Source organism: Zootoca vivipara, chromosome 14 (genome assembly GCF_963506605.1).
Source record: "Zootoca vivipara chromosome 14, rZooViv1.1, whole genome shotgun sequence".
In the NCBI taxonomy this organism is placed as follows: domain Eukaryota; kingdom Metazoa; phylum Chordata; class Lepidosauria; order Squamata; family Lacertidae; genus Zootoca; species Zootoca vivipara.
This window is the reverse complement of record NC_083289.1, coordinates 29796417-29810496: the sequence shown is the minus strand read 5'-3', so window position 1 is coordinate 29810496 and position 14080 is coordinate 29796417. Positions and strand designations below refer to the sequence as shown.

The following is a 14080-nucleotide window of genomic DNA, read 5'->3' as shown; positions in this document are numbered from 1 at the left end:
GCTCTTGGGTCTTCACGGTCAACATGTTCTCATTTCCCCCAGGTGGAGTTTCCCCAAGGGGATAGCGTTGGTGTTCATGCATTTGCAAGTCTGAACAATGTTGCTTTCTTGCTAATTGGTCAGTGAGTGAAACTGTCCGTGAGTGCCTTACGAGTTCTCTCTTTCTCTGGCCACGCATTTAGAGCACACGATTTGTTAGAGCACAAACAAACCAGAGAGGGGAGCTGAGGGACGTCTTTAGAGCAGGCATCCCCAAACTGCGGCCCTCCAGATGTTTTGGCCTACAACTCCCATGATCCCTAGCTAACAGGACCAGTGGTCAGGGATGACGGGAATTGTAGTCTAAAACATCTGGAGGGCCGAAGTTTGGGGATGCCTGCCTTGGAGGGAGGGAGGGGAGGGGGAAAGGGGGGGAAATTATAATTGGCTGTGTTATTGGTAATTTGTATTGTTTAAAAATGCTTTTTCTTCAATAATTTTTTTTTAAAAAGAATCCTACAGTGGACTATTTTTTTTAAAAAAAAACAACCCTTCCAGGGTCAACAGTTGAAGTGTCCTTTGAACACCCCTTTGCCCCTACAGCAAAAGGAGAATATGAAGGAAGCACCTGTTGCTCCCTTGGGTATTTGTTCTGTGAGGCAAACCTTAGGTGGCACCTGTTGACAGGAAGCAGCAGAGAAAACTAGAAGCCTGTCAGTCTCTTCTCCTCAAATCGGTAAGCTGCTTCCTGACCAAGTAAGCCCTCCACCTCTCAAAATGTTTTACAATAAAGCAACGAAACCCATATAAACAATTGAGCCAACTTTTCCCCTTTATTTATTTCATTAAATTGAAACCACAGGTTGATTTTTTGGGGGGAGGGGGGGAACCAGCCCTCAACGCAGTTCACAAAGAGAACAAAGCAAAATCAGTAAAAAAAAACAAATATTTATTTATGTGTGTTCTTATTAAATTTGTATACCGCCCTATACCCACAGGTTTCTGGGCAGCTACAACATAAGTCAGCAATAAAGTAAAAAGAGATTAAAACATTGATCAACATTCTGCATGTCAGGGTAAGGAAAAGGTAAATGGACCCCTGACCATTAGGTCCAGTTGTGACCGACTCTAGGGTTGCGGCGCTCATCTTGTGTTATTGGCTGAGGGAGCCGGCGTACAGCTTCCAGGTCATGTGGCCAGCATGACTAAGCCGCTTCTGGCGAACCAGAGCAGTGCACGGAAACGCCGTTTACCTTCCCGCTTGGAGTGGTACCTATTTATCAACTTGCACTTTGACGTGCTTTTGAACTGCTAAGTTGGCAGGAAGCTGGGACCGAGCAAGGGGAGCTCACAACATCGCTGGGATTCGAACCGCCAGCCTTCTGATCGGCAAGCCCTAGGCTCTGTGGTTTAACCCACAGTGCCACCTGCGTCCCGCATGTCAGGGTAGACTTGCCTAAAAGAAAGTGTTTCTAGCAGGTACCAGAAAGGTGGCAGTGAAGGCACTTTCCTGATATCAATAGGCAGGGAGTTCCAAAGTGTAGGCGCTGCCTCACCAAAAGATCTTTTTATATATATACACAAATGCAGAATGAATGTGATGTGGCACTTGTAAGCATGCCAGTTCCACAGGTCAAAGTGGTTGAGTGAGCATTTAAGGGGCAAGACGATCTTGCAGGTCTTTGAGAAGACAATCTTGTGTGCCCTAGTGATAACCTATGTCCCGACTCCAGCTCTGCCCCTTTGACTTCTGGGGTTTCGCAGGGCTCCACGCTATGGTGGCTGGTGCCGACCGGGACTGGCAGGGTGGAAGGCAAGGAGACCAACATTAGGTGGTGCCAGAGCCAATGACAAGCAGAGCCAAATACCTCTCATTTTGACTCCTCTCTCCTCTCTGTTCTACAAGGGCAACACCTGAGACAGAGGAGGAGGAGGAGGAGGAGGAAGCCGATAGCCAGGCCCCGCTCCCTGAACTGGCTTTAAGTAGGCAGGTGGGGCTGGCTGAGGCCAGACTGATGGGGCAGTGCCCCATTTGCCCTCATGGAACAGCCTTCACTGATTCCACCATGTCCTTCATGCTATTTAACAACCAACGTGAAACAGCTGGCTGAGTTCATCCAGATGTTTGGGCTGAAGAGTCATCAGTAGGCAAGTGACATACTGCTCCACATCTCTTCTTGTATTATCCCAGAGAAGTAGTGAAACTTCTAAACCGGTACAGTATTTGTAGACAGTGAGAAAAACCACCCTTCCTAGCTTTGAGGAAAAAAACCTGCTATCTGGAGATGTAATTGTTTCCAGCACGAATCCATCCGTTGCAAACGGGAGTAACTGCCAGCGGATTCCTCAGGGATCCTTTGGGATGTTGCATGTGCTGGCGGACATTGAGCAGCCTTTGTCGCGGAGGGGGAGGAGGGGATCGGAACAGCCCAATTTCGGGCTGATCCTGGCGCCCCCTCGCCCCTGCCGGTCGAGGAGGGGGTCGGAGCAGCCCGATTTCAGGCTGATCCTGGCACCCCCTCGCCCCTGAATGACCATGGCTTTCCTTGCCCCACTGTGGCCCCTCCCCCGTGCCTTGGCCCCGCCCCTTGCCCCCCTAATTTTGATCCTGGCTACGCCCCTGGCCATCCAACCTCTGCTTAAAAACCTCCAAGGAAGGAGAGTCCACAACCTCCCGAGGGAAGCCGTTCCAATATCAAACAGCTCTTACTGTCAGAAAGTTCTCCCTGATGTTTAGTCGTAATCTTTATTGTACCATGAAGTCATTGGTTGTCCTACCCTCAAGAGCAGGAGAAAACAAGCTTTCTCCATCTTCCATGCCTTCAGTTATTTGAAGATGACTATCATCTCTCCTCTCAGTCTCCTCTTTTCTAGGCTAAACACATCCAGCTCCTTCAACCATTCCACATAAGGCTTGGTTTCCAGACCTCTGATCACCTTGGTTGCCCTCCTCTTCACACGTTCCAGTTTGTCAACATCCTTTTTAAATTGTGGTGCCTAGAAATGGACACAGTATTCCAGGTGTGGTCTCACACATAAAAGAAAGTCCTTCTTCACACAGAATATAGCCAAACTATGGAACTCACTCCCACGGGAGGCAGAGATTAGATAAATTCATGGAGGAGAAACAATCAACGGCTACTAGCCAGGATGGCTCTCTTACCTAGGTTCTGCTTGCATGTTTCCCCATGACATCCGACTGGCCACGGTGAGAACAGGATGGTGAACTAGATGGGCCATTGGCCTGATCCAGCAGGATCTTCTCGTGTTCTTAGAAGCACTTGCCATGGGGATCTTTCTTCAGAGACGTTTGTGACAGAGTCTCAGCGAGGGCGGTTGGAAGGCCAGCCTGCTTCTCATACCCTCATGTCAAAATTCATTTCATCACTAGAGGCTGTCAGGCATCTCAGACGACTCCACTCTAAGCTGGCAATTAACTGTGCAAATTCAGGGCTCACCTATTGGCACCTCTCTTCACCTCAATTTCTGATCATGCTAACTACAGAAATCCAAGCCCAGAGAAGAGCTCACTCCATGCAGGCTACTTTGAATTTGCCCACAATGTGGAGTTTTTGAAGCTGGCTGCCAAAGGATGTGCTTAAGGCACTGCTCTTGCTTTTGTCAGACCAGTATTGCCACAGGGCAATCACTGCCAACATGTGTGTGTGTGTGTGTGTTCATGTTTGTAAATAAACAACAACAACCAATAATAATAAATGTGTTGTTTTGATGAGTCTAGGAGACATGCCAAAGTGGTTTGGCTCCTTGCCTAAGCCTGCTGTCTGGAATTCAGCTGGGGTGTAGTGAAGGAGAACTGGGCTGGGAAAAATAGAGGCACAAGAAGGGCTGAATCAGAGGAAATGGAGGCACCAGGAGGGAGGGCAAAGGATCATCTAGTCCAGTGTTTCTCAACCAGTGTGCCTCCAGATGTTTTGGGACTACAACTCCCATCATCCCTAGCTAGCAAGACCAGTGGTCAGGAATGATGGGAACCACAGAGAAAGAGTGAATGGCAGGGGAGGGGGAGCATTTTTCTGCCGAGGGGGCCACCTTCCTTTCTACACAACCTTCCAGGGGCCTCATGCTAGAACAGACACCCTCAAACTGCAGCCCTCCAGATGTTTTGGCTACAATTCCCATGACCCCTAGCTAACAGGACCAGTGGTCAGGGATGGTGGGAATTGTAGTCCAAAACATCTGGAGGGCCGAAGTTTGGGGGTGTCTGTGCTAGAAGTAGGCAGGGCCAAGAGCAAGCCTGAGCAGAGCAATGAGTGTTCATTTGCTCACACATCCAATTTTCTAGCTCCCATCCAAGCCATCAAGGAGTATTATCTGAATTCAAAGTCATGCTCTAGACCAGGCATAGGCAACCTTGGCTCTCCAGATGTTTTGGAACTACAACTCCCATGATCCCTGACCACTGGCCCTGTTAGCTAGGGATCATGGGAGTTGTAGTTCCAAAACATCTGGAGAGCCAAGGTTGCCTATACCTGCTCTAGACAGCCAAAAACACTCAGCAGGGTACAAAGCAAGGGGGGAGTGGCCTTGGGGAGGCCGAAGGGCCAGCTAGAGAACCTCCAGAGGAAAGGCGATGCTATGCCGGCACCAGTTTGAGGCAGCAATGCTGTAAACCACCGGAGGGGACAGGGCTCCTGTGCTCAGAGCCTGTGACCGGCAGTTGCATTTCAATGCTTGGAAGAATGGGAACATCAAGTACAGTTGAAGTCAGAGATGTGTGAACCCAGCAAGCTTGTGCTCAGGACTTGGAATGGATAAAGCTATTCTCAGCCGCCCTCCGCCCCCTCCTGGGAATCGAAAGCAGAGAGTTGCAGGGATCTCCGTGGAATGAAAGATAAACAGATGCCATGGGTGGGTGGGTGCAAACTCAGCCTTGTCCCCACTGACAGGGTTTTATGACACTGTTTACGAGAAGCTGGGAGTGATGGAGTGAGGACCACGATTTGTGATACTGCAGAAGACCCGATGCACCAAAAATGGCCCAGTCAAGGGCCAAAGGGCTTAGAGCAGGTTGAAGCATAGGAAAAGGAGGTAGGGAGACAAAACAGCTGAGACCCCTAGCAAGCACATTCTCTCCCTCCCTGGCAAATTGAGTGGCACAGAGAGAACAGGAATGAAAGGGGGGGGCAAAAAGAAAGGGGTGACGCCACCCACTTTTTACTCTGGTTTATGACCCACCCACAGCAGACAAGTATTATTTACTTGTTTATTTGCATTTATATTCTACCTATCCTCCGAGGAGCTTGAGGTGGCCTACATAGTTCTCCCCCTTTGTGCCCCCCCCATTTCAACCTTGCAAAATAGGTCAGGCTGAGAGTGAGTGACTGGTCCAAGATCACCCAATGAGTTTCATGGCTGTGTGAGGATTTGGCCCCTGCTTTCCCGGGGTCTAATCCGGTTGGTTCGAAAAACCAATAAGGGCAAATGTTAACATTCTAGAAAATCAGTAATCCTACCAGTTTTTCTTTTAAAACGGGGAGTATGTTAGTGTTACTATAAAAACTAAAGGAAAATGGGGGAAAAGCAGAGTTTAATCAGGATTTGGGGCTTTCTAGTTTAGAGGAAAAGGCAATGTAATAGCAATCCTATATAATAAAGTCCCTGTGTCTCTGCGTCCAGTCCCTGTGTCCGCGCTAATGCGCATTTGCCCCACGGACACAGGGACTGGACGAAGAGGCGGGATGTACACACGTGTGCGTTCTCTCCCCCCCTCAACCCTCTGCCTCCCGTTCCCCTGCAGCGGCGGACCAAGATGGCGGCATCAGGCTCCGGGGCCGCGGCGACGGGAGCCCGGTCCGGCTCCCGCCGCCACCGTGGGCTGCGGCCCTGGAGCCCAATGTCGCCATCTTGGTCCGCCTCCGCCTCCTGACAACCCTACCTGGCCCGTGGGAGGAGCGGCAGGGCCGCGGCCTTCCCTCCTTCTGCGCTCGGCCGTGGGACATGATGGGAGAGCGCTTTGTTTAATTGCGTTTCTGGCGCGCCCCGCGGCCGAGCGCAAAAAGGGAGGGAAGGCCGCGGCCCCGTGGCACCTCTAGCGCCCGTTTTCTTAACGGGCTGAATGAGACTAGTGTATAATATTATGTGTGGCATTGCAGAAAGTGGATAGAGAAAAGTGTTCCCCCCTCTCTCATGACACTAGAATGCATGGCCATCCAATGAAGCTGAATGTTGGAAAACTGAGGACTGAAAAGGAAGGATCTCTTCACGCAGAGCAGATTTAAACTATGAAACTCACTCCCACAGGAGGCAGTGATGGCCACCAACTTGGATGGCTTTAAAAGAGGATTGGACAAATTCATGGAGGAGAGGGCTGTCCATGGCTATTACTCATGATGGCTATGCTCTGTCTCCAGGGTCAGAGGCAGCAATGCTTCTGACTATCAGTTGCTGGAAAGCACAGATGGGGAAAGGGCTCTTGCATTCAAATTCTGCTGGTGAGATGCCCATTGGGACATTGGGTTGGCCACTGTGAGAGCAGACACTGGATCTGATGGTCTACTGGTCTGATCGAACAAGGCTCTTTTCTTCTGTTTTCTTCTGGTTTATTTATGAATGGTTGGGTTCCAGTTCAGGTCCATCTGCATCTCATGTTGTTCAGGCCAGAAAAGGCCCCACAATGACTTCATCAGTCTCTGGAGGGACACTAGGGCTGAATCTAGACTCATTGAAGAAGCGTTTCATTTCAAAGCATTGTAAATTTAAACAGGGAAAACCGGTAGAGAAAAAAACGAGACTCCACGTCGCCATCTGGCTGCACAACGTTATATTGCACATACAAGACATATCAATCGCTTTTTCTTTACTGGTCTAGCTGAGTCCTAAGCAGGGGAAGGCTGAAATAGAAAGCCAATTGCCCTCTTGCAGGCCTTCTGGAGTGAACACAGGTGGGCTAAAAGTGGGCGATTGTCCCTGGGGTGCTCATGTGGCTTTGCCCCCAAACATCCACACAGATGCTGGCTCCACTTCGGACCTCCGTACATTGAGAAGGAAGGTCCAAAGAGAGATTCAAGTGTCCTTAGCGCTGAATGCATTTGGATTTGGCTTTCAGACCATCAATGCAAGAAGGGGTGTGTGTGTGTGTGTGTGTGTGTGTGTGTGTGTGGACCCTGGGGGCAAATTCCTAGCTAGGGCCAAATGCATCATGGGAACCCCTATGAATAGTAGAATAAAATAAGAATGAAGACCCTTAACTGTGGGCTGCAGAGAAATTCCAGCATATAAATCTTTCTTGAAGCTTGACATTGTCCAAAGACAAAAAGCTGTAATGGGGTAGGTTTATTTTTTAAAATTTCCACTCTGGAATTAAGCATATTTACAGTATATTTTGCAGTTCCTTTTTGTTAGATGTTCCTTGCCTTCGCATATTCTTTCTTGGAACATTTTGTTTTTACGGGTTGGTGTGCGATGCTCGAATTAAGAAAAACAACCGGTTCCTGAAAGTAGGCTGGTTGTGGGGTGACTTTTCTGAAGACAAATTAATGTTGTAGCACTCTAGTTCTGGGGGAGGGGGAGGGTGTTGCCCCTGCAATACTTGAATGCAACAGCATCTCTCCCCAGGAACTGGTGCTCAGAGGCATAATGCCCCCAACAGTGGAATGAAAACATAGCCAGCAGGTCTAGTAGGAGCAACCTTTGAAAGTCTTCTCCTCCATGAGTTTAAGAACATAAGAGCCCTCCTGAAGCAGGCCAATAGCCCATCTAGTCCAGCATCCTGTTCCCAAAGTGGCCAACCAGATGCCCCAATGGGAAACCCACAAGCAGGATCCAAACCCCTCCTGCGTTTTCCCAGCAACTGGCATTCAGAAGCATTACTGCTTCCAGCCGCAGAGGCAGAGCATCACCATAATGGCTAGTAGCCTTCAACAGCCCTCTCCTCCATTAATTTGTCTATTCCTTTTTTTAAAGCCATCAAATTGGTGACCATCACTACATCTTCTGAAATCAAATTCCATAATTTATGCAGTGGCCACATTCATATCAGGTATGCAAAGCACTGTTATACCATTTTTCACAGGCTTCCCCCAAAGAATTCTGGGAAGTATAGTTTGCTAAGGATGCTGAGACTTGTTAGTAGGCCCCCATTCTTTCCCCAGAATTCCCTGGGTCAGCAGCGGAGCAAGCTGATCGGGCGCCTGGGATGGCATGTGTGCCCTGCGCCCTGGGGCAGGGCCAGCCACCCACGGGGCGGGGCCAGCTGGGGCAGGACGCTCCACGGGGCCTCCAAGGAGTCTGCCTGCCTCTTCCCACTCAGCCACTCTACAGCTAAGGGGGAGGCAGTAGGTGGACCATTTGGGGCAGCACAGAGCCTGTGGGCGCCCAAGCCACTGCGTCACTCCCAGGAGAGACACATGATTTGGGTGCGCTGCAGGCCCTACGGTGAGTGCCGCCCCCTCAGTGGTGACACATGGGGCAGACTGCCCCACCGCACCCCCTTCCTCTGCCCCTGACCTGGGTAGAGGGATCAGCTGATAAACCACTATGGGAACTGTAGCTCTGTGATGGAAATAAAGGGGTCTCCTAACTGCTCTCAGCACCCATAACATGCTACAGTTCCCAGGATTCTTTGAGGGCAGCCATGACTGCTGAAAGTGGTACAACAGTGTGTCAAATGTGGTGTGTGCATGTGGCCACTGGGTGAGCTCCTTGGAAGTAAGTTGCCCCAAAGTTTCTATTGCCTGGTCCTGCAGCCTCAACCGAAATGACCTGCATAGATTTTCCCAGCCTGGAGGCAGGCCATGGGCCAAAACTCACATTTTGCTATTGGATCTCATTTGTAAATGAAACAACTTCCTTTCACAGCAATCTATGTTATGGATAGAACGATCTGTGTTCCTATCGATCGCTGAAAAGGCCAAGCACTCCCCGTCAATATGAGGTGGCCATCGCAATGGTTGCTCTGCTGCTCATTGGTAGAAACAGGAAGAACAATTTTGGTCTGGCAGCTAGACTGGATGGCTGGCCAAGGCAGGGAGTGGCTGAGCCTGCTCTGGTGATGGTGGCAGAATTGGGGGATCACAATGTGTTTGCAGTCCTCTATAACTGGAATGTACTTCTTTATTTTTTTATATAAAAAAATCCATTTATTAAACTGCACCTTTTTGCAATCTATTTTGATATGGTTCTGCACTGTGTAACATTTGGCACCTAATGATTTTGCTGCCTGGTGAATGGGAGCTGCAGACTCCAGGATGCTACCGGAAGGTGTGAAGTGTGTGCATGATATATATTTCATGCCTTACTTAATAATTAAACTTTGAAACAGAACCTCAGGCGCATGGATCAGAGAGGGTGTCATATCAGAGAAGGGCCGGGTGGAATTCTGGCAACAGCCTTGACTCCTGCTACATTCTCGTTGGCCACATCGTTGCTGTCTGAGCAACAGGGCTCTCTCCAAGGGCAAAATGGCTCATTCCCTTCCCATCTCCCCGTTCTCTGGTCAACAGGAAAAGGAGGTGTCCTCTAGAATCCCTGTGTACCCCGCCCTTGACTTTAATATTTAAAGACACCCTGGGGCAAGGGTGGGTGGAAGGGAGAGAGAGAAGAACTAACATTTGCTCTGCATTTTAAAATGAAGCGACCTAATTTGCACCTCCCCAACTACTAAAACAGATCAGAATGTCATTGTCCTTTGGATTTTGTACTGCTCCGAACTTTGCGATACAATTCCTGGCTCAAAAACCATGTGGAGATGCATACACTGAGAAGAAATGCAGATTTAAATATACAGTATTTCTTGTGCTACAGTATTAGCTTACCGTAAATATTGACTTATGTAAAGATACATCCGGAATTGACACAGGCCAGAAAATAATCCCTAGCAAAAAGCAAAGAGGGATCTACTTATAGATCTCTGGGTGATCACCATGACTTTCTGACTTCCAATTGTTTAAGAACAGTAGCAACCCCAAAAATATTCCTCCTTTCAGTTAGGCTGCTGAGATGAAGAAAACTTGGGAGGAGAGGAAACGGGGTTTTTGTGTGTGTGACTGGACTGTGAACTCAAATCTGAGCATGTGCTCAGAGGCACTCTGGTCCTTAAATGATGTCTCCAGCCCCACCCTAAGCTGCTCTATTGCACTGGGCTCTGATTGGTGGATCTTGGGCATCTTCTCTGCATGCAGAATGTTCCAGATCCAATCCCCGATGGCATCTCCAGGTAGAGTTGATGGGGGTAAAAGATTAATGCCTTCACCCTGGAGAGCTGCTGCCAGTCCGTGTAGACAATATTGAGCTAGATGAACCTATGATCCTAGTAAAGGATAACCATGATTGCACATGTTTGAAATCTGCCTACCCCATTGCTAGGGAAATGTAGTGTGCCATGGGGGGGGGGCAGCAGAGAGAACTCGTCTTGGTTTGGGAGTGGCTGAACCTGGCTGAAGGAATTGCCCTCTGTTTCCCCCCTTGACCATAGCTGCCAAGTTTTCCCTTTTCTCGCGAAGAAGCCTATTCAGCATAAGGGAATTTCCCTTAAAAAAAGGGGAGAACTTGGCAGCTATGTCCTTGACATGGGCTCTGACAGAAATGTTGAGCCCTCTGCCTCTTGTGGCCTTTTGCCCCCCACTGCAATTGCTGGGGAGCACAAGTGGGGAGAGATGTTTCTGTTGTGGTTGCCCCCCCCTCCATGTCCTGCTTGTTGGCTTATTCTTCTTGGGGCATGTGGTTGGCCACTGTGAGAACAGGATGCTGGACTCGATGGGCTCCTTTGACCTGATCCAGCTGCAGCCAGACACTGGGCTGTCCTGTTCTTACACAGCACTTGATACTCTGGGCCAGGCATAGGCAAACTTGGCCCTCCAGATGTTTTGGGGCTACAGCTCCCATCATCCTCAGCTAATAGGACCAGTAGTCAGGGATGATGGGAGTTGTAGCCCCAAAACATCTGGAGGCCAAGTTTGCCTATGCCTGCTCTGGGCTGTCTCGGAAGGCTTCTGGTGTCTGGCAAGGAATGCAAATGAGGCCCCATCCAGCCAAAAGGTTCTCTTGCACAGCAAGCCATGCTGAAATGAATGCAAGCAGCTCTGGAGCTCTGCTGGGCTCTTTTGCATCTGCAATCCGCTGCCCAGATTGAGATGGTTTCGAAAAAGGCGAATCCGCATTAGGAAAGGAGTCAAAAGTAAAGTTCCCAAAGTCGTCATAATGCCATTTGAAATACTGTGTACAGTTCTGGTTGCCTCACCTCGAAAATCATCTCGTAGATGTGGGAAAGGGCAACCAAAATGATCACGCGGTTGGAGCAACTCTCCTGTGAAGAAAGATTGCAGTATTGGGAACTTTTTAGTTTAGAAAAAAGGCGAATAACAGGCTAGAAGTGTATAAAGCAGGCATAGGCAACCTTGGCTCTCCAGATGTTTTGGAACTACAGCTCCCATGTTCCCTGACCACTGGCCCTGTTAGCTAGGAATCATGGGAGTTGTAGTTCCAAAACATCTGGAGAGCCAAGGTTGCCTATACCTGGTATAAAGGTATGGAGATAATGGAGAGAAATGTTTTTTCTCCCTCTCCCATAATACACTAGGGTCCAACAGTGTCACCCAGTGAAGCTAAATATTGGGTGATTCAGCTTCCCACAGAGAGCCAGTGTGGTGTAGTGGTTAGAGCGTCAGACTAGGACCTGGGAAACCAGGGTTCGAATCCCCACTCAGCTACGAAGCTCACTGGGCAATCTTGGGCCAGTTATGGTCTCTCCGCCTAACCCTACCTCGCAGGGTTGTTGTGGGGATTAAATGATGAGGGAGGGAGAACCATGCACACCACTTTGAAGGAAAGATGGGATTTATATGCAATAAATAAATAAATGACCCAGGACAGACAAAATGCAATAGTTCTTCCACCCTTTTTCCAGGCTGATACACCTGGAAATGGCTTTTTGGTCTTAGGCTCAATCACCTAACGATCTTACCCATCACAGGCCTTGTTGCCATAAACCAATAAAAGATTTCTGGTCTCCACTTGATGATCTTCAGCAGTTTGCTTGTGAATGACCAGCCTTTCAGTGCCTCGCTCAGAAAGCAAAACAAGAGATGAATAATCCCATTAAGCAACCCTTAATTGAGAATTAATTTCCTTGCTTGAAGAAGAATAGGAAACAAATCTGTCATGCCTTGCAAAGCCATGTTAAGTGCAAAATAAATATCTGGCCTGCTGGGGGATTGCAAGACCTGACCACACAGGGGTCCCTCAAATCTTACCCCTCCACCACCACTTAGTTACTACCAGTAGCTCTCCATTAAATTCTCCTTTCTTTGCTCTCTCTTTGCAGTCTGCTGCTTCGTCGTCCACAAGAGGTGCCATGAATTTGTTACCTTCACTTGCCCTGGTGCAGACAAGGGCCCCGCCTCAGATGTAAGTAAACTCCTCAACTAACCTCCGTTTTGCGGGGGGAGGTAGGTGCGATGTTTTTAAAAACAGTGAGCGCCCTGGCAAACTGTCCTTCTGCATTTCCTCCCCGCGTCCCGCACCCTTTGCCCTCCGTTAATGAGAAAAATGCATCCAAAAATGATGAAAGGAGAGACAACATGTTGGCGGGATTCTCACGCCAGGTTTTGGGTTTTTTTCCTTCTGCTTACCTTACTTCTGAGGTGGCTGCCGGGTGCTTGTGAGCCTCCTTTCTTTCATTCTGCAGATCATCCAGCTTTTCTGACATTGTTTGTTTTTGTTATTTTGCTTTTGAGAGCCAGTGTGGCATAATGGTTAGAGTGTCCAACTAGGAGCTGGGAGTTAGCACTTGGCCATGAAGCTCCCTGGGTGACCTTGGGCTAGTCACTGCCTCTAGGCCTAACCTACCTCACAGGGCTATTGTGGGGATTAAATGAGGAGCTGGAAAAAAGGTGGGATATAAATGTAACTACCTACCTACCTTTTACTTACTTACTTACTTCATTTATGTCCTGCTGTTACAGCCTTGCCTGGAGATGGCATTGGGGATTGAACCTGGGGCTTTCTGCATGCCAAGCAGATGTTCTTGCAATGAGGGGTAGGGAGGAACAGGAACAGCTTGTGATCTCCCCTCACCAACACCCTTGAAATGCTCTTTCTCTGTGCTCAATCTCACTTTCGTTGGCCTGTTCAGGGAGCTTGAGCTGGGCTGTTCCACCTTGTTTTTCTTTGGCTCAATCTGCAGTTCTTTGCACCTGCAAGGACAGGAACCTCCTCCTTGCCCATCGACTTTGGGCAATTTGCCTTGGGACTGTCTGGCAATTTGCTTTCACCATGGAAACAGGCTAATTTCTAGCGCTGCCGGGTGATTGATTTTGAGATGCTACTGAACCTCCTTGCTCCTACACCAGCTATTATTAGCCTTTTTGTGATGAGGAGACCAAAATATACCCTCTGGTCTGTGGCCTCTCTGTCAGGTTTAGGATCTTTCTTTCTTCCTTTCTTCCTTTCTTTCTCTCTCCCCCCTTTTTCTTGAACTTCAAAAAATCTCTCACTTTAGGGAAGCTTTCTGTAACCTTATATCCTCCAGATGTTTTGGATTACAACTCTCAACAGACTCAACCAGCACAGCTGTATGCCACTGGGGTTGATGGGAGTTGTAGTCCAAAATATTTGGAGGGCACCCTGTTGGCCTGCATTGCTGTGCTGAATTTTTGTGCAGTAATTTTTAAAATAATAACAATACCAGTTTAATAATAAATACCAGTGTAGCATGTGCACAAGAACATTTTGGTGGGTCAGGCCCCATGATTTCACTGATCCCTTTACTAAATCTTCTCTAGCTTATAACAGTGCATTTTCCCCACCTTTGGTTGAAAACAGCTAAGTTAGGAATTAATCGAGTATAATTATCATGATGATGTTATATGCATCTGACTGGGTTGCCCCAGGCACACTGGATGGCTCCCAACAAAAAAAGCATTCAGTGAAGGTAGTCCACTCTACCATTGAACAGCTCTTACCACCAGAAAGTTCTTCCTTTTGTTTAATCAGAATCTCCTTCCTTGTATTTGAATCCATGGATTTGGGTCCTTCCCTCTGGAGCATCAGGAAAAAAAGCTTGCTCCATCTTTGCCAAAGCGCTTTGTCTTTCGAGGAGGCAGTCAGCAGTCTACAAACTCTTCACCTGTACATTTGTTAGACT

At 48.5% G+C, this 14080-nt stretch overlaps 1 protein-coding gene across 2 annotated transcripts in view; it reads left to right on the top strand.

Annotated features, from left to right (window-relative positions):
* The window catches only part of PRKCB (protein kinase C beta), a 199730-nt gene that overhangs the window by 62103 nt on the left and 123547 nt on the right, over positions 1-14080 (top strand). For both annotated transcript variants that reach the window (XM_035130770.2, XM_035130769.2), the window contains exon 3: positions 12260-12342. In XM_035130770.2, the coding sequence (XP_034986661.1) occupies positions 12260-12342 (83 nt within the window). The remainder of the gene's footprint in view (positions 1-12259; positions 12343-14080) is intronic.